Source organism: Symphalangus syndactylus, chromosome 12 (assembly GCF_028878055.3).
Source record: "Symphalangus syndactylus isolate Jambi chromosome 12, NHGRI_mSymSyn1-v2.1_pri, whole genome shotgun sequence".
NCBI lineage: Eukaryota > Metazoa > Chordata > Mammalia > Primates > Hylobatidae > Symphalangus > Symphalangus syndactylus.
In genome coordinates, this window is record NC_072441.2 from 98,216,131 (window position 1) to 98,241,238 (window position 25,108).

Sequence of the window (25,108 nt, forward strand, 5' to 3'; positions counted from 1 at the left end):
TAGAGCAGCCTGAACTAAGACAGGGGTCACATTAGAAGCTGCCAACCATAATGTGTGCATTTGTGTATATTAGCATGTGTATATGTATGGGCAGGGGGTCTGTGGGTTCACATGGCATAGGGCCAATAGTGTATTGAGATCTTACACATTTTCCTGTTAGGAACATAAGGGGAAGAAAACAGTAGTCACGGTCCCTGTAGGGAACAGATGGAATTCACAAATTGGGAATTCGAACTCGTTTAATAAAGGGACTATTTACAAATATGTGGGCAAGTCTAGGAAAATGACAAGGAATCAGGCTTGTCACCTGGTGCATCACTCCCCCTGGGCCTCAAGCAGTCAGGTGAAGGAGAAATGAACAGAACCAAGAGAGGATATTTGTATGAGAAGACCCCGGTCAGATGTATGACATTTTGTTAAAGGATATGGTCAGCTCATGACATTTCCACAGAGAAGGTGCCAAGGGAATAAATACCTTGACCTCACTTTCCTCCAGTCTCCTCCTGGCACTATCCATTGGCTAAAGCCAACTAGAAGCTAGAGGGCAATGGAGTCCACTGATGTAGGTCAGCCTCCTGGGGAACACATAGTAATGTGTGAAGAGTGGAGAGTGGATCCGGAGGGACAATCAGAAGATGCCCAGTACAGACAACAAATATATTTAAGAGGAAAATCATATTCATAGTAGGCAGAGAGGAAGAAACAGGCTTACATGAATAGTTGTTGTTTACAGCAAGCTAGATGGAAGAGTTTGCTGACAGAGAAGGATATTTAACATCAAAACAAGCTTTCAAATAATTGCATCTCTTGAAGATCCTTCAAAATAGGAAACACATACACATTTCTATGAAATTATTTGGGAGAAATTGTACTGATGAAAGGAGCATGGGTGGCTAAGATGACTTTGAAGGGTCCTTGTAATTTGAGGATTCAGTGTTCTAGGAGGAGTGATGGAAATCAGGGAACAAGATCTCTTGCAAAATATTCGCAACTCTTTGAAATGGAAATTAGGCTATTCCAATTTAGAAATCAAATTAAGGCAAATATTCAGGGTGTTAGCAGGCTGTGCTCTTGCCTGTTTGAAGTGGTGGCTAAAGGAGAGTGGCGTGCTTTTTCCTGGATGAAGCAGGATCTCTATCAGCCAGTTTTCATCCTTACTTAGCACCTGCTGGCTTGGAGTGGTGTCGCCCAAGCAATCAGACCAGGGGATGTGCCAAGAGCCTGCCCTCCCCTCCCACTGTGTGCTGCCCTTCCTCCCCACACCCCATGACAGCCTGTCCTGATATAGGTGGACAGGGGACTGGTTTAAAATGACAGTCTCAAGTTCGTTTAGAAAGAGAAGGCTAATTCAAAGAAACAGCAAGGCAAACTTCCTTTCTCTGTAGGAATCATTATTATCCCCCTTTGTCATGGCCCACCTGGGAGCCCATTTTGCCTTTAGAGCCCGCTGGCAGAAGACCGATGATGAACTCTGTCGACATAGCATGTCTTTTATCCTTCACAAAGCCATTCGCAATGACTTCTTTCAGAGCTATCTCTACCTGCTGGAAAAAATTCCCCTGGGTAAGTGACTCTGAGCTACTAGGTAAGAAACAAGAAATGACTGATGGGATTGCATGAGGTCATGGGGCTTCTAGAAGAGAATTTAAAACAAGGACACTTTTCAGACAAAAAAAACTCCACAACCAATGTCACTGGGCTGAAATGTTTCAGTGGAATTCTTTTATGGAGAATACAAAGATTAAGTGCCTAAAATAGAGTCAGGACTTTATTTTGGGATTTCCATGCCCCCTCAGGCACTGTGATTTGCTTCTCTGGGTGTCTATTGCCTGAGTATCAGGCTTTTAGAAACTCAGACATGTTTAATATTTACAAAAAATTGTAATTGGGCAAATTTGATAATTCAGAGAGTATTAATGCATTAACACATCGAGTAAGAGTTAAAAAGAAAGACTAACGATGATCAAAATGTGCTTGGGGTATGTATGTATGTTTCTGTGTGGGTGCTTGTGTACACACTTATAATCCTCTGTGGTCTTCTTGAATCACAAGAATAGTCAGAGAGCCTAAAAAAAGGAGATTTTAGCTTGGTTTTTGAATATTAAGAAGTCAGTAGTCTGTCTCCATTTTTATTATCTCCTCTAGTTTTCAGAGAATTGGACGATAGAGCAATAAAAGCTTATCTGGTTTGCCTACTCAACTTTTTTTCAGCCTCTGTGAAAGTAGTTACTTCAGGGCACCCTAAACAGCACTGAAGAGGAAATAACTTACCATTAAAGAGTAAAGTACCCTCCTCCCTTTGATTGATATTTTCCCCCAATGAAAGCAAGAAGGCTGTGTATCAGCCTAGTCTGTTTTCTTAAGGTCGTTTGAAAGCCCCATTGTGCACTTGATGTGGTCAGGTTTTCCAGCTGTCGAAGCAGCTACATAATTCGTTGTATTGCATTCAAGCAACCGAATGTTAGCAGCCTACCAAAACCTCTTTTTGTAAATCCATTTATGAGGGATCTTTAATTCTAAACATATAAATACCTTCATCTCATATTTATATAACTTCCTTCTAAAACTTTTTATCATCTATGACTTTATTTAATTCTCAAAGTCACACTATGAAACAGATAGGGTAAGTTATCATTATTTTTTTCTATCTATCTTCCCTCCTTCTTCCTTTCATTTTACTTTTTCAAAGGAGGGAAATAAAATTCAGAGATGATGATATTTAATCTAGATAGAGTAATATCAAAGCAAAGACCAAAGTCCAGGGCTTTTTTTTTGGTAGATCACACTGCCCATGAGTAATTCTTTTAGGATGTATAATACATCTCATCTATATCCAAAAGGAAAAAAAATAGAGCAGTTTAAGTGGAAGGTGATGATGCTCTAGTCACTTCATGTACTGGCAAAGCATTGCTTTTCTGGAGACACTCTTCAGGCCATACGTCAATAAGAGTAGCTTGGTAGCCTTGGTTTTATAAGACTGGAGAAAGGTATCAATTACAATAGCTGAGAAGAGAGTCACTAACAGGCAGATGACTGTCAAACTTTAAAAATATTTACTAGAGAGGAAAAGAAGTCACCTTTGAAGGCAGCTGAAGACGAATTAAAAAGTTGAATACAATAGTCTCTTCTGAAAAGCAGATGAAAATTAATTTGGCACAAATGGACTATAATTTATATTTGGTCTCAATCCCGTTTTTTGTCCAATAAAATCATTTTGATTTTGTGTTTTTCTCCTTTGTAAATATGCTAATGGTTTACCAATGATTTTCAACCTTTTAAAAAAACATTATCAAAACGCAAAGTTTTTGACAAAATATTCCACTGATGCCCAATGTAAAATACAGGAAAAAGGGAAACTTTTCTGCATAGGTTTGGGGGCAGGGCCCTTTCCTTGGTCTATTCTCTTAGACTTACCACTGTCTCCTGAGGCACTCTTTTTTTTTTTTTTGAGACGGAGTCTCGCTCTGTTGCCCAGGCTGGAGTGCAGTGGTGCGATCTCGGCTCACTGAAAGCTCCACCTCCCAGGTTCACTCCATTCTCCTGCCTCAGCCTCCTGAGTAGCTGGGACTACAGGCCCCCGCTACCATGCCCAGCTATTTTTTTTTTTTTTTTTTTGTATTTTTAGTAGAGACGGGGTTTCACCATGTTAGCCAGGATGGTCTCGATCTCCTGACCTCGTCATCCGTCCGTCCTGAGGCACTTCTCTAATACCTGTGGGGTTCCATAAACACAGTTTGAAAACCATTAGTCTATTCCAAGCCAACATTGCCTTCATTTTACTTATTTGCAGCTTTCCGTAAATGGGCATTGCTTATTTTCTCTGACCCTGATGATTTGACCTGGACATTAGTTTTGCCTGAGAGTCACACAGCGAGCCTCATCCACAGTATCTCTTTGATGATAGAAATTTAGGGCTACGTTAGTCAATATGGACTGGGATATACTGTAATAACAAATTAACTCTGGACTCTTGATAGCTGAATATATAAAAAATATTTTTTTCTCTTGCTACATCATTTTCAACATGCATTATTGGAGTCGTGGAGGGGAGGCTATATTCCACACAGGCATTCAGGGATCCAGGATGATAAGAGGCTTTGCCAGCTGGAACATCACTAGTCACCAGGCAAGCAAATAGAGCAGCCAAAGTTTTGTCTACTAGCTCTTAAAAATTTCAGCCCCAAAGGACATCTATTACATCTGCTTAGAATTCATCGTCCAGAACTACAAGAATGCTGGACAATATGAAAGGAGCACATATATATTTGTTCACTAGAAAATGTTTCTGCCACAGGGAAAAATATTGTATTTTGGAGATAAAAATACCAGACAATGCTTATTTCTGATCAATTCAGTCATGTTCAATGTAAGAGACATTTATGGAATTTCATTATTGTCAAAGTACTGTGCATTAGAAAGGATTCAAATATTAATAAGACAGTTTCCATTCTTCAGGATTTTATAATGTGACAAAGGATGCAAATCTATAAATAACTGTGTATTATTCCTTTTAAACTAAGGGTGCAGGGAAATCAGGCTACCAGTTCTGTGAACACTCAGATTTTTTGCAGCTTTTTCCTCTAATGGCAGAAGTCGAATGTTCAGAAAGGAATCTGCATGTAAGTCTTATCTGCCAGTGTGACTTTTATTCAATTAGGCTTCCCTTAATCCTTGATTCACTCATTTAAACTTTGGTTTTTGACCCAGGAGGTTATAACTTATATTTATGGAATGCAATTGCGTGTATTAGTTCCCCTATTGGACTCTCATTCCCATGAGAGTAAAGACTCGCCTATTTTTTCCTCTTCTGTATCTGTTTAGCATGTACCATGGTTCCCGGCACATAGGAAAAACACAAAAAATATTTGTTAAATGAATTAAATGGCCTCTTACTAATAATTAATTGCAGATCAGCAAAGTTATGAGTTTAAATTTTTGCACTGCTACTACTAGAAAACTAACCTCTGCAAGTTACTAAAGCCTCTGAGTATAATTTTTGTTACAACTACAGCAGAGTTGATTGAAGGATTAAATGTTGGTATATATGTGAAATAGTCCTCCTCAGTAAATATTAGTTTCTTTATTTCCTTCCTCTGAGCCAGGCCTCTTTTAAAGTCACCATGTAGCTTTCTCTTTGACAAGCATTACCAAAAACAATAAACTTAATTCAAAATATGAGAGTTTTCAGGCTGCAGTATTAATTATGTTTTTCGGTTTGGAAATAAAACTTAGCCAGAAGAGATGCTTCTTCTCCAGCTCTGCTGAGGTGTGTTAGAGTCAGCTTCCTCTACTCTTGATAATTTCAAGACTTCATAGACATGAAAATAAAGCCCTTCTTTCAAAAAGGCTAGGAACTTCTCCTGTAGGGTCTGCACAGAGAGTTTGTTGTTTGGGTAATTATATGGAAAGAACGGTGGCTAACCAGACTCTTTGATTCCTTCTTTCCTTCCTTCCTCCCTCCAACTGCCTAGATTAGGCAGCCAGTCTCACTCCAGCACACTATGTGGTGACGTTCAGTCATGGGGAAATTTGCTGAAACATCCCTGGCAAGCTTTAGAGATGTATGGAATAGCAAAGACATACATACTAAAAATCTCCAATGGAAGACTCAGCTATGCTGTTGAACATAACGGATCTTCAGAAAGAAGTCAGAACAAGCCTATCATTGTTCTCAGTGTTTTGCATGTATTATCTCAGTTCATTTTTAGAACATCTCTATTAGGTGTGCTGTTATTTTCCCCACATTATATTTGAAGAACTGACACCTAGATGAGTTAAGTAACTTGCCAAAGATCTTGTGGTGGTGAGTGGAGTAGCAGGATTAGAACCCAGGTGATCTAACTCCATGATCTTTTTTAAACCACTACATAATACAATGTAAATGAAAACTTAACTAATGTGGGCAGCAATATAAGTTTTACCATATTTTATGATTTAACAGGAATAGAGAACAAACATAGCCTATGAAGAGCCTTCACTTTCTGTTGAGATAATCAAGATAGGCAGGCCAATAAATAGGTTTAAATAATCTAGTTACACCAACCAAATTTCTGTTAGAAGCTTGGTGTGAACAAATTTTCCAAAAATGGCTATTCATGAACAAATAGGAAATAGAACAGGAAAACAAGTCAGTGGAAATCTCCAGTGTGTATACCAGTGCTCAAACGGCCCAACTGGAGATGCTGGGACATCTCATGTTTAGTAACAATCATTGAGGAATAACTTAACACTCAATGATTCTTCTAGTGTCATCCACATTTCTGAACACATAGAAGTCAATGAACATTCATTAATTATATTATTGAGCAAAAGTCTATTACTCCTAGACATTGTTAAAGGCTTAGCCCAACTTCATGTGTAGAACAATGGTTCTGTGTGGTTTTAACAGAAAGACCAGAAGCTTTGCATTTGAATAGGCACGTGCTAGGATCTGGTTATGACGTTTCTTTTCTACGTGATACTAAGTTACCAAGTCTCTCAGATTCTCTTACTCATCTATAAAATGATGATTATAATTCTAGTCTTATATAATCATTGTGATAGTTAAAAGAGACAATGTGAAGAGGTGACTTGAAAGTACCTAGCATAATGCCTGGCACATAGGAGGTATCCTCTCTTGCGTTGATCCCTTTTCAGAAGAATCAGTCTCTGAGGAGGAAATTAACTCTGGCTTTTAACTTTGATGGCAAAGACATAGATTGTTTATCTATCCCTTTGCCATAAAAGTTAAAAGCCAGAGTTAATAACAACATTTCCTAAAAAGCACTTGGAACTTCCAGAATAAAACTCACCATACAGCTATTCGTATTTTAAAAATTATTTCATTCCTGTGATAGGCATTGCTGCACAACTCATTGTACAATGATACATTTTCAAATGTTTATCATTACCTGTGCAATACAAATGCTGCAAGACCATTTTTTTCTTTCAAGCAATGAAGAAAATATAATTTTCTTTTTTATTTAGCAGATATATTTTTAGGTGCAGAGTATGAGAGGGACGATCTATAGGTTTTCTACTTAAATACACCTAGGTTCAAGTCCCAGATATATCACTCTCTAGCTGCTTAACCTTGGGCAATTTAGTTAATCTCTTAATGCCTTGGTTTCTTCTTCTGTAGAATGGATATATAATGTTTATCTTACATATTCAGTTCGATATAAATGTTTTGCATAAGTATTACATATAAACATGTCTGATCAATTATAGTTACTATTTTTTAATTATTTGAGTATGCCTAATTGGGAGGACAGTTATTTTATAAATGATACCAAAGGTATGACTTATGTGTGCTTATGTCAGTTAATCCCTATAACCATTCAGCTCTTTCTTGTACCCATATATTATTTAAGGAACAAAAAGCTAGCTTTTGTTCAATGAACATTCAAAGAAGGCCCATCAAGAAGTTAGCATAACATTAAGTGCTAGAGTTACAAAAAAATAAGATATAGCCTTATCCTGAAGAGTTTAGTGTAGGAGAGAGACCTACACAAATACGTTTTAAAAATGTGGTACTAGAGTGATAGAGACAACTACAGAATTCTGCAGAGGTGCAAAGGAAGCATGGGGACTGCTGAGACAAATCTCATCATGAAAAATCTGTCTTCAGTATCTCCACTTGACTTCTGGCCTTCTCAGATTTGATAGTAGGTCAGATAGAGAGTTCAAGAAAGAATAGGGTTAGGAAGACACTCAGCAAGTAGGTAGGGGATAGATCTCTTGCTGAATTTGAGAAAGTGGATTGTCTTTCCCCAATTTAGAAGTCAGGAAACACTAAACTAGCCCTCAGTTGAAAAGAAAAAAGCCCCACAAAACTTTCAGAATAGGCAGTGCCCTATTTTAGAGATAAGAAACATCAGACACCTAAAGCCTATAGGGAGCAAATAAAACCTAGAGGGTTCCTCTGGGCAATTCAGAGACTTGGTAATGACAGCTTTCCAGTGTCCCGGCATATTTAAACCTTGGATTTCACTAGAAACACTGATAAATGCGCCCCCCACCCCGCACCATTGCTGGTGAAAAATAGAATGAGGAGGGTAACATTTATTGAGCTTCTACTCTAAACCAAACACCATACAAGGTGTTTTCAAATGCATTATCTCATTTAATAATCTCAACAAGTTGTATGATAGGTTTTGATATATTTGGGATATTTGTCTCACCCAAATCTCATGTTGAAATGTAATCCCCAATGTTGGAGGTGGGGCCAGGTAGGAGGTGTTTGGGTCATGAAAATGGATCCCTCATGCCTTGGTGCTGTCCTTAAAATAATGAATGAGTTCTCGTGAGAGCTGGTTGTTTAAAATTGTGTGGCACTTCATCCCACCTTTTACTCCCACTCTTGCCATGTGATATGCTTGTTGCTGCTTCACTTTTAGCTATGAGTAAAAGCTCCCTAAGGCCTCCCCAGAAGCTGAGCAGATGCCAGTGCCATGCTTCTTTTACAGCCTGCAGAACTATTAGTCAATTAAACCTCTTTGTTTTATAAATTAAGCAGTCTCAGGTATTTCTTTATAGCAATGCAAGAATGGCCTAACATAGACAATTGGTACTGATGAGTAGAGCATTGCACCGAAATGCCTGACATGTGGAAGCATCTGATACTTGAAAATGTGGAATTGACTTTAGAACTGGGTAATGGGAAGAGGTTGGAAGAATTTGGAGGGCTCAGAAGACAAGATGATGAGGAAAAGTTTGGAACTTCTTTGAGTTGTTAAATCATTGTGACCAAAATGCTGATAGTGACATGGACAGTGAGGCCAGATTGCTGAGATCTCAGATGGAAATAAGAAACTTATTGGGAGGTGGAGCAAAAGTCACCCTTGTTATGCTTTAGCAAAGAGCTTAGTTGCATTGTATCCATGTCCTAGGGATCTCTGGAAGATTGAAATTAAGAGTGATGACTTAGCATATCTGGTGGAATAAATTTCTAAACAGCAAAACATGCAAGATGTGGCCTGGCTGCTTCTAACAGCTTAACCAAGATTTGGAAGCAAGAAATGACTTAAAGTTGGAAGTTATATTTAAAGGTGAAGCACAGCATAAAAGTTGAAAATTTGCAGCCTAGCCATGTGGCAAAGAAAGCTTTTACAGAGTAAGAATTAAAGCAGATTGTGGGATAACTACTTGCTAGAGAGAGTTGCATGACTAAAAGTGAGGCAGGTGCTAATAGCCACGATGATGGGGAAAAGGTCTGGAAGGTATTTCAGAGATCTAAGAGACAGCCCCTCCCATCACAGACTCAGTAGTGTAGGAAAACTGGTTTCAGGGGACCAGGCCCAGGGCCCTGCTACCCTGTGTAGCCTCAGAGCACTGTTCTCCATATCCCACTCCAGCTCCAGCTGTGGCTCAAAGGGGCCCAGGTACAGCTGAGGCATCTGCTCTGAAGGGCAGAAGTTGTAAGCCTGTTGGCTTCCACATGGTGTTAAGCCTGTGGGTGCACAGAGTGCAAGAGTGGTGGAGGCTGCTAAGCCTCTGGATTTCAGAGGATGTATGGGCAGTCCTGGGCACCCAAGCAGAAGCCTGTTGCAAAGGTGGAGCCCCCACACCGAGATAACCTTTACTAGTGTGGAGGAGAAATGTGGAGTTGGAAGTCCCACACAGAGTCCCCACTGGGGGCATTGCTTAGTGGAGCTATCAGAAGGGGATCAAATGCCTCCAGACCTGAGAATGGCAGACCCACCTGCAGTTTACAACCTCAGTATGGACTAGCCCAGGAGGGGAGCTGCCCAAGACCTTGGGAGCCCACACCTCAGTGTGCCCAAATGCTGGGCATGGAGTCAAGGATTATTTTGGAGCTTTAAGATTTAAGGACTGCCCTGCTGGCTGGGGTTCAAGCTTGTGAGGAAACTTTAACCCCTTTCCTTTGGCCTATTTCTCCCTTTTGGAATGGGAATGTTTACCCAATACCTGTATCCCCATTGTATGATGGAAGTAAATAACTTGTTTTGATTTTATGGGGTTGTAGGTGGAGGAACTCATCTCCAGATGAGACTTGTGACTTGAGACTTGGGACTTCTGAGTTAATGCTGGAATGAGTTAAGACTTTGGGAGACTATTGAGAAGGGAATTTGAAATGTGAGAAGGACAAGAGATTTGGAGAGCCAGGGCAGAATCATATGGCTTGGATATTTGTCCCATCCAAATCTCATGTTAAAATATAATCCCCAATGTTAGAAGTGGGGCCTGGTGGGAGGTGTTTGGGTCATAGGGACAGGTCCCGCATGGCTTGGTGCTGTCCTCTTTGTGAGTGAGTTCTTATGAGATCTGGTTGTTTAAAAGTGTGTGACACCCCACCTCTCCCCTTGCTCCTGCTCTGCCATGTGACATGCCTGCTCTGGCTTCACTTTCTGCCATGAGTAAAAACTCCCTAAGACCTCCTCAGAAGCTTAGCAGATGCCAGCGCCATGCTTCTTGTACAGTCTGCAGAACTGTAAGCCAATTAAACACTTCTTTTCTTTATCAATTACTCAGTCTCAGGTGTTTCTTTAAAGTAACACAAGAACAGCCTAACACAGGTATCATTACCTCTTTATAGAGGAAGAAGCTGAGGCTAACATGAGTTATGTAACCTATTCAAGGTCATAAAACTAATTAGTGTCAGAGCTGGCAAACAAATCCAGGGATGTCTTACTCCAACTTTTTCCTTCCTCTCTCTTTTTCCTTTTCTTTCTTCCCTCTCTTCCCTCCTCTCTTCTTTACTTTTTTCCTATTTTACCATTACTTCTTTAATGGCTAAATTGAGAAGTACTCATATGCAAATCTCTTTTATGGAAGGTCTTACCTTTCATAGGGGCATCTCCTAATTGGGCTTTTTTTTTCTGTTACAAAGGGCTAACTTGATCAAATATTATCAGACTCAACTCATTTCAAAATTACTGTCTAAATCTAGCTTACATATCTTCTGAAGAATTTTAGATCATTTTTTAATTGACAAACAGGTCTAACAGCTGGAATAAAGAGGCATTTTAAAATAGATATATTCAATCACTTAAAAAAAGAAGAAAGAAAAGAGGATACTCAGCAGAGATAAGCACTTAGCTATCAACAAAATTTCCTGTTTGTCAGAAAGTCTTCATTTTATTGCCAACTTGGATTATATTGTCTTGACTTGTTGTCCCTATCTCTGATACTGGATCAATATTTCCTTTCAGGTCTAGATTAAGATTTTGAGTGAGTATTCTGTTTTTCTCCAAATTTTTATATTGAAAGACAGCAAAAGTCATCAAATGGCACATTGCCTCAAGGTAAACTTACTTATTTGCTTCTTAGAGTCAGAAGTCGAGACCTTAAGCCACAAAATTCTTTTGCTACCTGCAAAAGATTTTCTCAAGGAGGCATTTGAAAATTCTGAGTTTTATCCAGATAATTCATGCCACGTGACATTTCTTTCCTGCTCATTTTTTGCTAACCCAAATAAAAAGTATCCTTCATGGTTAAGGTCTTATGGAGTCTTCTTGCTGCTACTTGCAGGCATCTGCTGCATGCCCAAGGCATTTTTTGATACTATTCTTTGGACGTGCAGCAGTATGAATTAACTCCTCCATGCTAGGGTGTAATCTCCATGAGAGAGATTGAGCTTTATGTTTATTTCCTGAATGTTGCATTGGGGCTTAATAACTGAATCATGAATGAACTGTCTTTCGATGTAAACTATCTTGGATATTAACCTTTCCTAGAAATTTCATCTTTATTCTCCTTCAGAGTAAACAAACTTGTACTCTATTTTTCTTTTCACCACAAGTAAACAGTGGAAGGTCCTTGGGAATTCAACTAATAATGTAGATCAATAAATAAATACATTAAATAAAAAACAAATAGTGTCTAGTTTTTGTCTTGAACTACCCCAAGTTTCACAGAGACATTGCAATTCCTTAATTTGCCAGTATATATATTTCTATAGTAAAAAGCCATGTGCTGGTGACTGATTTACTTATCTGAGTCAATATGCACAATTGCAGAAGCTTTCAGTAGGAGAGAACCTGGGGCCTAACATGACTCCTCATATATCTTTTTTTTTTAGTGAAATGCTGCTGTCAATTAGGTGAAAATGAGAACTCAAGCCCATAACCAAAAAAGCCCACCTATTGAGTCTGACGCCTGCTGAGACTGGCATTCACTTGTGGTCTAAATGTTGCTGGCATAATGGACCATTCCTATTTCTAGATTAAGGGTTTTAATAGACTGCACAAACCAGTTGACTTAAGCAGGTGATGATGAGTGTGGCTGCTTTGCTGCTTTGGTTGGATCAAGGGAGCCCTGGGCTATGGCTTGCCAATAATCCCAGAGTAGCATCCAACCCTGGGCAGCCTCTGTGAGCTGTGAGTTCCTAGCCTGATTTTCTGAGACATCCAGAAGAATTTAGAACAGTCATATTATTGGTGATGCCTGGTTTTTGTCATCCCTGTTGAATTTATAAGCACTTATTAAGTTACTTGCTGTGTATACAACACTTTACCAAGTGCTAGGGAAGGGAGATTGGTGTTGGTATATGGTTCTCAATGTTTTTGAACATAAGAACCATCCTTTTAATGTTGTATTTTCTCAATCAGTAGCTAATTTGTGTATAAAATAGCAAAAAAGCTTCTACGTATTTATTTAAACTTTTGAAAGATTTGTATTTTTAAAATAAAAATCTATGTATAATAGTTAACATGTATGGAGGACATAAATAATATTGATGGCCTCCAGAAAATGATGTACTACATAGAAACTGATTCTTGTTCTCGTTATCCCTTTCAGCAAATTTATGGTGATTCAGGGTACAAACACTGGCTCCAGTGTCTCCAAGTTGGAAAATGCCGATGTAACTCCATAGATGGAATATAGTCATAGTAATACAAGTAGTATTTTTTGGATTTTTAACTTTTAGAATCAAAATTTGGAATTATGTAATTGTTCAATTCTGAACATTATCCAATGTCTCAGTCTTGGGGTTATCTGAAGAAAAATACTCTTAGTTAAAGTGAAATAGGTATTTTTCTCTTTGATTTCTTCTGCTCAAATTTATGTCATATTTGGCTTGCTTCATGCCCTGATCATAACATTTTTGAACCATTGTATATTTTTCTTGGAGCTTTCAATTATCTTTTATTTTCAGTGGTTTAGATTAAAAGTATGTCCTCCTTAGAATATTTCTAATATCTCCTTGCTTCTTGCCTACTCTATTGCCTTGGATCTAGCTTATTCTAGTTAAAGATATTATTTTTGAAGTCTATGTTTTGTCTTGTAATATAAACTGATTTCTTTCCAGATCTGATACATATCTGTCATTTTGGGATTTCTTTTCATTGGATTCCTGGTTAATTATGTCATCTTTCATCGTGCATCTTCTCTTGATTGTAACCCTCATTGGGCTGGAATATAACTTCAAGAAACTTCTGAAGAATGAATCTATAGGAGGTAAATATTCTTTGATAATTTGACTAGATATTAAGTTTAGTTTCCAAAAATTTGATCTCAGAATATTGGTGGCACTGTGCCATTGTTTTCTAGTGTTTCTGATGAGATCTGTGATATAAGCCTGATTCTAGTCTTTTGAACATAGAGTTGCCAAATAAAATACATGATGCCAGCTAAGTTTAATTTTAACATAATCAACAAATAATTTTTAGTGTAAGTATTTATCCTGGAATGTGCAATATTTCAGGCATACTCATGCCAATAAATTATCATTATTTGTCTGAAGTTCAAATCTGTGTGTTGTGTATTTTTTTTTTCCCTAAATCTGGCAACCCTATTTGAAGGTCAACCACTCTTCCTTCTCTAAATGACTTTTAGATCTTCTTACTACTCTTTCTGTTTTGAAATGTCTTAAAGATGTGCTCAAATGTGGCTTTAAAAAAAAAATCTATGCACCTCAGCACTTTGTTAGATCTTACAATCTCTTTCAGCTCCAGGGAATTTTCTTCTATTACTTTCTTTAATAATTCTCTTCTTTTCATTTTATTAGCTTTCTAGAATTCTAATTAGCTTGATCTTGGGCCTTCTGAACTGCTTATATAAGTCTAGTCTTCTTATTTCTTTTTTGCATATCTATCTATTTGTTTTATGTCCTGGAAATTTACTCAACTTTATATCTTAAAGTTTTTGGTTATCAAAACTTTAATTTCTAAGAAGTCTTTATTGTTCTTTTAATTATAATTTTCTTGGAATCTTATCTTTAATTTATGGATGTGCCTGTCGTCATATCTCTTCAAAGATTTATGAGTTTTTCGCTTTGGCTTAAATTTTCATCCATTTCCTGAATTATTTTTGTTTTCTTTGAGGTCAATTCTGACCATTTATCTCAATCTTTGTTTTTCAGGCATCTCATGTGTTTGGAGATCATTTATCCACATTTAGGAATAAAAAACAAGGTAAATAATTCTAGGCAATAGATAAGGTTTCCTTTGTTTTGTACTTGTCCCCTGAATAGAGAGGAAGACAAGAAGCCCTGCATGTGCAGGTAGATTTTACCAGACTCTGATGAGTGGGAGTAAGTGACAGCACTTGGAGTCTTCTATATGTGAAAATGAGTAGTGTTCTAACATTTTAATGCTAACTGGTCTAGCTCTTCCTAGGCAATTTGTCTATTTATTCTTTTTTAAGACAACAGACACATTTTCCCTTTCTAGGATTACAGCTGTGCTTTCTGCTGCTTTTAGGAGTGTGCACTTGTCCTCTTACCTGGTTGTTCTCTGGACAGAGTTTTGATTTATGCTTTTTTTTTTTTTTTTGGCTTCCATTCTCATTCTTACATTTGCCTTCCTGTTGATTCTAAGTCTGGAATGTAATTTACTCTTGCAAATATTTTGGCCTCCAAATTCTTTAGCTTTGTTCCATCTGCTTTTTGTTGTCCAGAAATTTATTGGAATCTTGAATCCGTCAGTGATACCCTCTCATTTTCCTCACTGTTATGGGTTTAGTGTTTTAAGATAATTCTCAGGGAATATTGGGAGGGAGAGAAGACAAATGCATGTACTCAGCCTATAATCTTGAACCAGAAGTTCCATCCTTTAATCTACTGTCTATCATTTTATCATGAATATCTTATGATGAAAATATTTTATATCTGCATGGGTGAATTTTAGTTTGCAAAACACACTTACGTGTACTCTCATTTATTCCTCAGAAGTTGGAATACATATTTTTCTTATACATTTTTGAAAATAATGAAATGACAAAGTATATGTGAACGTGCCTGGCACACTACCTAGGACAGAATGGTTGCACAATAAATATTATGTCTCCTTTATTACTTTATTTTCACAATGTAGAGTTCAGCACATTTCTGTAATATTGGTATGAAGACATATTTGGATATGTGTTGCTTGAAAAATATATAAAAACAGTTACCCCTACCTTGTGATTAGAAGTAATTTTTTCATTAAACTTTATTATAAGCTTAATGAGAAAATTCTCAGAAAACATTTGTAGCTCAGAGATAAAACTCACTGCAAAATTGATGACATTCTTTACATTATTGTAGCTAACACTGTTAAAAATTTTAATACAGTGATATAGCTATGGGTTTATTCAACTATAGAGTTATTAAGTCATGAAAATGCCACGATTATAATCCATAGATGCAATCTCTGAAGATCAGAGGAGTTAAGACGTTTTCCCAGCATTACATAGCGTGTAAGTCATGGAGCCAAAATTCAAACCCAAATCTTTTGACTTCGAACCAGTGCTCTTTTTTCCACAGTACAGATTCACAGGCTTTTAAAAGGAAATGCAATGCATAAAGCTGAGCTTTTTTTATCTTATAAATATTAATAACTATTAATAATGTTTCATTTGCAGTGAAATTGTACACTTTAACAAGTCAAGTCATCAATGGGGAGATGCAGTTCTATGCCAGAGCTAAACTTTTCTACCAAGAAGTACCAGCCACAGAAGAGGGTATGATGGGAAATTTCATTGAACTGTTCAGCCCAGACATCCAGGCATCTCAGAAATTTCTTAGGAAATTTGTTGGGGTGAGTTATTCAACTGCAGCTTGATGAGAAGGCAAAGTCCTTGCAAACATTGAGCTCACATGCCTCTGTGTTATTTAAGTCACGACTAAGCCATATGACCCAGCCAAGAGTTCTGCCGCCTGCAAGCCTGTTTTAAGATGTTCAGAAAGGATGAACCATTTTTGATATGATAAATAAAATAACAGTGGTTTATCCCACTTGGCATTTCACTCTCTTATCGGCAACTAATCTTACATGCTTCAGAGGAAGGTGAATTAGCAGTGTTGATACCAAATTTGGGAATAAAGAAGACATTTCTTTTAGAGTCTCATAAACATTTCATACCCAAATGATTGATGAGAGATCATGCCTTTTGGGATCTTGGGTTGACTTATTGATTCCCTGTAATAAAAATGAGATGTTGGCCTGGCTAACACAGTCAAACCCCGTCTCTACTAAAAATACAAAAAATTAGCTGGGCATGGTGGTGAGCGCCTGTAGTCCCAGCTACTTGGGAGGCTGAGGCAGGAGAGTGGCGTGAACCCGGGAGGCAGAGCTTGCAGTGAGCCGAGATCACACCACTGCACTCCAGCCTGGGTGACAGAGCAAGACTCCATCTAAAAAAAAAAAAAAAGGTTAGAAGGAAATACATGATTGTGTTCAGTTTAAAAACAATGAAGGCAGAATCTTTTTATACTATTTTATACATAGTTTTGATTTTACCTTGAAAGAATGGTATCCTTTTGTAGTCCTGCATTGGGTCAACCCTTATTACTTCCTTACTGTCGTGTCATATGAAGACAGACAGTATATTGTAGGGGTCAAAATTTTGGGCTTTATGTCTACCATGGATCTTCTGCTTAATGTATAAGCAACTTTGAGCTTGTTACTTAAATGCACCAAGTGTCAGTTTTCTCTCTTGTGACTAGGGCATGACAATAGAAGCTACTTCACAGGATAATGTGGAGATCAAACGAGATAATACATGTCAGGTACCTGCTTTAGTGCACAAAATTAGTACCCAATAAATCTAATTTATTGCTATTACTACTACTAACAGGCTTTCATATAATGTATTCATTGTATTTTAAGGAACTTCATTTAGTTGTTAGAAAAGACTTAATCCCCAAGAAAGTCTGGGTGTGGTGGCTCACGCCTGTAATCCTAGCACGTTGTGAGGCTGAGGTGGGTGAATCATGAGATCAGAGTTTGAGACCAGCCTGGCCAATACGGTGAAACCCTGTCTCTACTAAAAATACAAAAATTAGCCGGGCGTGGTGTCGCGCGCCCGTAGTCCCAGCTACTGGGGAGGCTGAGGCAGAAGAATTGCTTAAACCCAGGAGGCGGAGGTTGTAGTGAGCTGAGATCGTGCCACTGCATTCCAGCCTGGGTGGCACAGCGAGACTCTGTCTCAAACAAACAAACAAACAAAACAAAGCAACAACAGAAAAGACTTAACCCCTAAGATAAAGCTGCTGTTAGTTCTATTAAAGACGCAAAGTTCTAACTGGTAACAGGTTTTGCTCCAATACATTACAAAGTCATTGGTTTGAGATTTGGTGCCCATTTTATTCTGATAAAGGAAACATAAACATTAGTCCATGGGATTAGGCCATCAACCGATTTAGTAGCAAAACATTAATATCTCTAGTGTCGAGGTGAGGTTCACTTCAAATCCAATCTTCCCGGAGCACCCAGTGTGTGTGTCCAGAGCCTGACAGTAGACAAAAATGTGATCAGGATGATGTATTTACTGGGGCCAAAGTGTCTGGACATCAGCTTCAGCCATAAAAGACTAGAGAGTCTAGGGATGAAGACCGTGGATATTTATAGGTTAGGTTAACTTGGAGTATTTCTCAATCAGTGCTGCTGACTGGTTTCACTGAATGCTGGTTCTGAGAGACTCAATCTGCTAAGCACTTTAGAAGCGTTATCTCATTTACTCTTCATGCCAATTCTTGGAGGTAAGTGCTATTATTAGCTCTGTTTTTATAGTTGTGGAAACTGAGGCTTGAAGAGGTTAAATAAGAAGTTGTCAAGATTACACAGCTGGTAAGAGACAGAATGGTGAATTAAGCCCAGCCAGCTCTGCCTGACACCAAACTCTCTGCTCTTAACCATGACATATTCTTTCCATTTGTCTCATGAAACTGAAAAATCCCTGCTTTATTTATTTATTTATTTACTCTTTTGGTGGACCATAGACCTCTACTCTCCTCCAGTCTGGCTGAAAGCAATCCCTCCTGCTTGCCTCGTGGTGAGGCCGACTTTGATCCCAAAGTATTTCAGAAGCTTAGTTAGTAATCCAGCTGTCTTGTCACTCTGTGTGGAATGCCAAGCTGACCACAGGGATGCTGGTCAGACAGAGCCCAAAAGCACGCCCACACACCTGGGAAAGGAAACAGCCTTGGGCTAGCATATTTATGTTGGAAAAGAGGCAGCCTGCTCCTTTGAAACAAATATAAGGAGTCCTTCTTAGTACACAAGGCTCATTGTGAAGCTGTGACTTCTAAGTACAAATGCAGTCCTTTTTAAGGACTGATATTTTGGTACTTTGACCTTCATACTGTAATCTACTAGATTAGTATTCAGGTCAAGATACAAAGAGTTAGGGAATACAAGTATCTGACGTGACTTATTCTTGTGTCAACTGCGAAAAGAAGATTGTTTAAAGTTTTGTTTTCCTTTCAACACTTAATGACATGAGACAGTGGGAAAAGGTGTTTAAACTAGTTGCAAATGTATTTACTTTAGCAAATAAACAAATGATACCAAGATGATGTCAATGCCATAGTTGATAACTTTCCTGTTTTAGCTTTCTAGTGGGAGAAAGTAGTAATTCATAAAAGTCATCAGTATTTATTATCAAATAAATTTTTGATTTTTTTGATATTTATTTTTTGACATTTATTTTTTGACATTTCTCAGAGATTGGATAGCTAAAAAATCTGGGTGTACTAACTTGTTATATTTTATAGTTTTTATACAGTGACATGAGGCCCTTTCATTTTAGTTTTTTAACTCCACTGGATAAACCTAAAATAATGTTCTTCAAAACAAAATACATAGGCAGAATCGAAACTAAACTGAAATTCCTAATAGTGTTTTACTAGTTTATATGGATTCATAAGTATAAACATGGCATAATAAATGAAAATAACCAAATGGGCTCACACCTGTAATCCCATCACTTTGGGAGGCCGAGGCGGGTGGATCACCTGAGGTCAGGAGTTCCAGACCAGGCTGGCCAACATGGTAAAACCCCATTTCTACTAAAAATACAAAAATTAGTGGTGTGTGATAGTGCACACCTGTAATCTGAGCTACTCGGTATGCTGAGGCAGGAGAATCACTTGAACCCGGGAGGTGGAGGTTGCAGTGAGCTGAGATCGTGCCACTGCACTCCAGGCTGGGTGACAGAGTGAGAATCTATCTCAAAAAAAAAAAAGACCATCTTGTTTTGAAATCACATATTGCATGTAGTTCTAATCATATTCATTCAAGGGCATCAGATTTCAATAAAATCACAGTTTCAGGCAGCCATGGTGTCCAATAAAGTTCATGGTGCTTTATTGTTCCAGGATTCTACTTCTGAAACCACTTACTACACTAATGACAGCAGCATGACCAATAGAGGCTTTCAAGGCCAAGTAATAATAAGAAAAATTTGAAATGAGACTCTCTTTTTGAGCATACACATTTTTAGTAAAGTCATTTCTAATAATGACATAATTTCTCCATATACTGCCCATCTTTTTGTTATGTATTTACTTAGAAGATGCTTCTTTCACAGCATTCATGCCTAGGCCTTTTTCTGAATTAGTTTAGTCTAAATTATATTTGAATGTGACATGTGGTATAGTGTAAGTAAAAATGGCAAACACATGGCAGTATACTACCACTTCCCCTTCTCATGCTTGAGGCAGATATCACTAATCAATCATAGATCTCTTTTCTGCTGAGTCTAAATGAAGCCTTATAATTCTTTTTAACATAGCATTAGACAGATATTACCAAGGGAATCAGAGGTGACATCCTTAATGTAGAACTGGCTTTGGATTCAGACCGTTCCTGTTCAAATTCTAATTCTGCCATTAGCTATGAAATATTAGAAATCTGAGTTTTCTCATATCCAAAATGAGGATAATAATCTATATTGTGGAGTTTTCTTATTATAATTACTATAGCTAAGAGCTTGCTGTGTATAAATAATAATTGTTGCTATTATTATTCCATTTGGAAAGAAGTTACAATTCCTTCACTTTTTGTTCTTCATTGTACTTTTCTAGCATAACGAAGGCCATTTGGGTGGACTGGAAAGCTGCTTTTCTGATGTTTCCCTCTGTTTGTATTTTATCTTTGATCCTTAGCCAATTTTTTTTTTATTCTTAGTTCCTGAGAAATCAAGAGTAGGCTTTTCCCTTAAGATCTTGATTGGCAACTTCAAGTATCTTGTTACTGTAATTTCTAGCACAAAACCGCTTCAGCAGCCACCCCAATTATGACCAAATAATTTAGACCAGCTGAATCTTCATAAATCAGAAAAGTTTTTTAAATTTTATGGAAGCAAGTTTGAGAAAGTTTGCATAGGCTGATTTCTCCCTACCTCCACCACTTTCCCATCCCCTCACTCCCAGTTAATTTAATGCACAGACCTACTTAAAAAAACAGTTTGAGTTTTATGCCCAATAAATCATGTAGTTCCTGGTACCAAAAAAACCCAGAAAACAATGTTTAGCATTAAAAGACACAAGGAAACTTTGCCAAAACTACCCTTTATCCATGTGAACTTGCTGTGTGCCATCAGGGCTGTATTTGAAATAAAATCCTGGCCTGAGAGTGGAACAGTTAGCATTGTTCGCCTCAGGTTCCCAAACTTACCATCCACCTAAGAGGAATAGATAATTCAGAGCCTCAAAATTTGCCTAGAAAAGATAAAATTCAAGTATTCCAAACTGAAATGTTTCCATTGAATGAATCTTTAATTTTAAAACTCAGAAAGGTTCTCACTGTTTGGTTCTTTTCTGCTTACATGGCAATAATCTGTAGCGTAGAACCATTTACCTGTGGATTTGTCTAAAATTTAGTCATTAAAGTTTTATCTTCATAGGGCTAGCAATGGCTCATTTTTTTTTTTTGGAGAAAATTACCAAGTGTTTAAACCTAAGATATTATTTTTTAAAATCTCATTTATAATTCTTTTTTGGATAAATAAAGAAAGCAGGACTAGAAATGTTTAGATATTTTTTGAAAAGATAATTGTATATCTTGATTGTGGTAGTAGGTGCATGGCTATATACATTTGTCCAAATCATCAAATTGTACACAAGAAATGGTACATTTTATTTCATAAAATTTACCTAATAAAGTTGATTTAAAGAGGTAACTAGGGTGTGCAATTTTCAAGGATGGGTCTCTGTACTTGAAATATCAAGGTGCCTTTCTGCAGGGGCCTGGGAGAGCTGGAACAGACTGCGCCTTGGACTGCGGCTCCGGGATAGGAAGGGTCAGCAAACACGTCTTATTGCCTGTTTTCAACAGTGTGGAGCTGGTGGATATGATGGAATCCTTTCTCCTTGAAGCCCAGAATTACCTGCAGGTCAAAGGTGACAAAGTAGAAAGCTACCACTGCTACAGCCTGCAGGAATTCACACCCCCCTTCAGGAGATATGATGTCATCTGGATTCAGTGGGTCTCTGGTTAGTCCTGCATGACTTTGCCTCTGCTTTTCTCCCCTTCTCAGCCAGAGAAGACAGTCCTTGGGGCTAATGAGGGCACCAGGGAAGAGTTAGCTGTAGTACTTCAAGCAGTTAGCTAGCCTTAGGTGTCATGTGAACTCCCACAAAACTCTGATCCTCCAGATTTCTCCCTTGACATTTTCTGTACAATAAATTTACATTTCTTGGAGGATTTACGTTGGTTCTCGAACCAACCTAAATGGAGCAAGTGCCTTTGGACCAACCTAAATCCTCGAAAAAATGTAAATACTGGAAAAAATTTCAAAAGTGCAGTCAAAAAGGTTAATCCCCATTTATTGGCAGAACTAGACATTCTTAGATTTAAATCCCCAGGAAATGAGACAGCAGCGAATTTGATTTTGGGGTGTGTATGTGACACAAAGAAGTGGTAATAGAGGGTTCTCCAGGGACATGGAGGGACTTGTGGGGTAGACAATAATTTATCTCATGCCTATGAGGTTGACAGGCTAGGTAGGATAATATATTTTATAGACAGGGGACAGAGCCTTCTCTAAGAGGATATGTGTCCTGTTATCTAAATTTTCAAAGCCTCTTGTAACTAAATGAGGCTATTAAATAGTTCATGAATGAGTGAACAAATGGTCTCCCGATTCTTAGCCATGTTCTTCCCTACTCGCCTTCCATCCTTCCCACCATTTCATCCTGTTCCCCCATCCACTTGGTCCCCCTTGTAGGGCACCTGACTGATAAGGACCTTCTTGCATTTCTTTCCCGGTGCCGAGATGGCCTGAAAGAAAATGGCATCATCATATTGAAGGACAATGTGGCCCGGGAGGGCTGTATCCTCGATCTCTCTGACAGCAGTGTGACTCGGGACATGGACATCCTCCGGAGCCTAATAAGGAAGAGTGGGCTGGTGGTGCTGGGCCAGGAGAAGCAGGATGGCTTCCCAGAGCAGTGCATCCCCGTGTGGATGTTCGCACTGTACAGCAACAGACACTCCTGAAAAAGCTGTGGGAATGAACAACCGGACTGGGCAGTGGTGCTTTGGGATGGGGTTGCTATCCTTCCAGGTGCCCCTTGTAATGCAGATAGGGATGGCAAGAAAAGGGATACAACAAATGTCTGCAAATTATTTGTGATATAATACGTACATGTTTTCAGTGATTATATAATGCACACGCTCTGATGAGACATGCACAAATTCTGTGGATTTTCTGAAAAAAAAAAAAAAAAAAAAAATGGAGTGAAATATCAGGAAACGTGCTTTAAATCTGTTTGTATGTATCTAAACTGTGCAAGCGTGCATGAAAACAGAAGGCATAAAGGACAGCTGGCCTGCATCAATATTTGTAAAAATTGTCTTTCACAACATCCTAGGCAAAAATGTTGTTTTTTTTTTTTCCATCACAAGATGAAATCAGCATTCTGTGCATCAAGGAAAACAAATAATTTAGCTTTGGGGGTTGTTCAAATAAAGCATTTTTTTACTCAAACAAAAAAAAAAAAAAGAAAAAGAAAAAGGAACAATGCCCACATATTCCAAACTGTCTCGTTCCCTGATAATTAGTATTATAGAGTATTCTGCTGGGGGTGGGGGTAGCAGAAAATCTAGACTCCTTTCCCCGCCTTCATGTCAGCTACATTATACTTCCTTCCTCTTTGGTACTACTACTTCTCTTGAACAAACATCTCCCTCTAATTAAGAAGACACTAGTCAAAATAATCTTGTGAAAACAAGTCCATTATTTAATTTTCTCTTTAGCCTTTCTCTTGGCAGAAAAGGTATTTGGTTTCACTTTCTATTTTGGGTCAGTTTTACTACCCAATGATGTAATATGGATGTAATTTGATAATAGAAGTCTGCATTACAGTGATGGGAAGTATCTCCTTTCAGGAGAAAATGTTGTGCCCTGAAATTTCAACCTTTAACATATAAGTAAATGTCATTGATAATCTAATTTTAGTCTTTGGTTTTCAACATGGCTTGGTTCATTGCAGCTGCTCCTGGGGTCTTGATTGATATGAATGTATATTGGAAAGAGAAGCAGCAAAAGAAATGGACAAGGAAATGATAAACCTGAAAATTGACTAGCAGGACATTGGTTTAATTAAAAATAATCTAAAATCATTCAAAAAATGTAATTCAATTTTTATTAGCAGAATGCTAAATATAACTGCTGTTGTCTTTAAAACACTTCAACATCCTTCACAAGGAAGCACATTTGTGCTTGATATGTATTGAGTCTTCCATGAAATGCAAATAATCAATTTAAGTAAAGAAGATAGATTACATAGATATGCTATCATCATAAAATAGTATTTTCAGGTCACAGCTCTAATTTCAGAGGAAAACAATTTTGATAAAACATTTAATACATTGTTGTAGCTTTACCTTGGTAGTTTCATTTAGTGTGCTGGAAAATTATTTCACCTATTCTGCTCTTGGCATTTTACAGCTGCTGTATGTTACTCGCCATGCTGTAGGGTAGCGTGCCACTCAGAATCCGTGACAAGCAAGCCAGGAACCAGAGCTAAATCAAATGGTAAACCGTTACCAAACAGCCTAAGTGCAGCAAAACAATGGTACTTATGTTTTAGGCCTTTGTAATTCTTAGAGCAAATTAGCAGAATCTTCTTTTTAGGCTCATCCTGGGAATTTTCTGTTTCTTTTACCAGTATCCTTAATTCTCTTAACCCTTGACTTCCTGCTTTGCCAACATTCACAAGCAGATTGACACAGTTGTCAATATTCTCTGCTATGGGCTTCTGAGCTTATGGAGGGAATGATATAATTTTCCTGCAGATACTGATGCATGATTTTCAACTCAGTTGGGTCATTGAGGTTGATCATCATTCCCCTTTCTCATCCTAAATCACATATTATTCTCCTTAGAAATTTTTCAGATTTTTATTGCTCTATACAATTTCCCAATTCCATATCTATGCTTAACTTAACTGAGAAAGTAGACATTGGGAGTAAATAGTATCAACACCCCCTCTCCCCTGACCTGGCTTTATATTGTTAATAACAGGTACAAGACAAAGGGTGGCTTGAGAGAAATTGGAGCCAGATCATGCACACTATAGGTCATGTTAAGGTTTGGACATGCTATTCAAAGAACAAGTGGAAGTTCTTGAAGGGTGCAAGTAAAGGACTGATGTTTCTGCCTTTGGGAGTATAGTCGTAGAAACTGTGGAAAGAAGACAGTTAGAGTGAGACCTACTCCAGTCCTCTTTAATCTAACTGAGTAAGCCAAACACACTGCCCATGTTTATCGACACATCTGAAAGCTAGTGACACAAATGACAACCTACATTATTTCCCAAATACTGGTCCATAGTCCAGCTGCCTCAGAATCACTTGGAGGTGACTTATAAATATTCTCAAACTTGATCCCCATGATATATGGTTTTGTTAAGTTGGTCACTGATTCTGATCACTAGTTTTGTTTGAGGACATTGATG

At 38.0% G+C, this 25,108-nt stretch overlaps 1 protein-coding gene across 1 annotated transcript; it reads left to right on the plus strand.

Annotated features, from left to right (window-relative positions):
* Positions 1–1,263: 1,263 nt before the first annotated feature.
* On the plus strand, positions 1,264–23,773 carry NTMT2 (N-terminal Xaa-Pro-Lys N-methyltransferase 2). Its single transcript, XM_063627257.1, has 4 exons — positions 1,264–1,563; positions 15,787–15,962; positions 21,391–21,640; positions 22,375–23,773. Exons 1-4 carry the CDS (start codon positions 1,410–1,412, stop codon positions 22,644–22,646), a joined length of 852 nt encoding a protein of 283 aa, XP_063483327.1. The 5' UTR covers positions 1,264–1,409; the 3' UTR covers positions 22,647–23,773.
* The last annotated feature ends 1,335 nt before the right edge of the window (positions 23,774–25,108 follow it).

Bases quoted from the DNA above. Each gene is read 5' to 3' on its own strand.
- NTMT2 (XM_063627257.1), top strand. From the start codon at position 1,410: ATGGCCCACCTGGGAGCCCATTTTGCCTTTAGAGCCCGCTGGCAGAAG. The intron at 15,963-21,390 runs GTGAGTTATTCA...GCCTTTCTGCAG, and splicing joins TTCTTAGGAAATTTGTTGGG to GGGCCTGGGAGAGCTGGAAC. The intron at 21,641-22,374 runs GTTAGTCCTGCA...TCCCCCTTGTAG, and splicing joins CTGGATTCAGTGGGTCTCTG to GGCACCTGACTGATAAGGAC.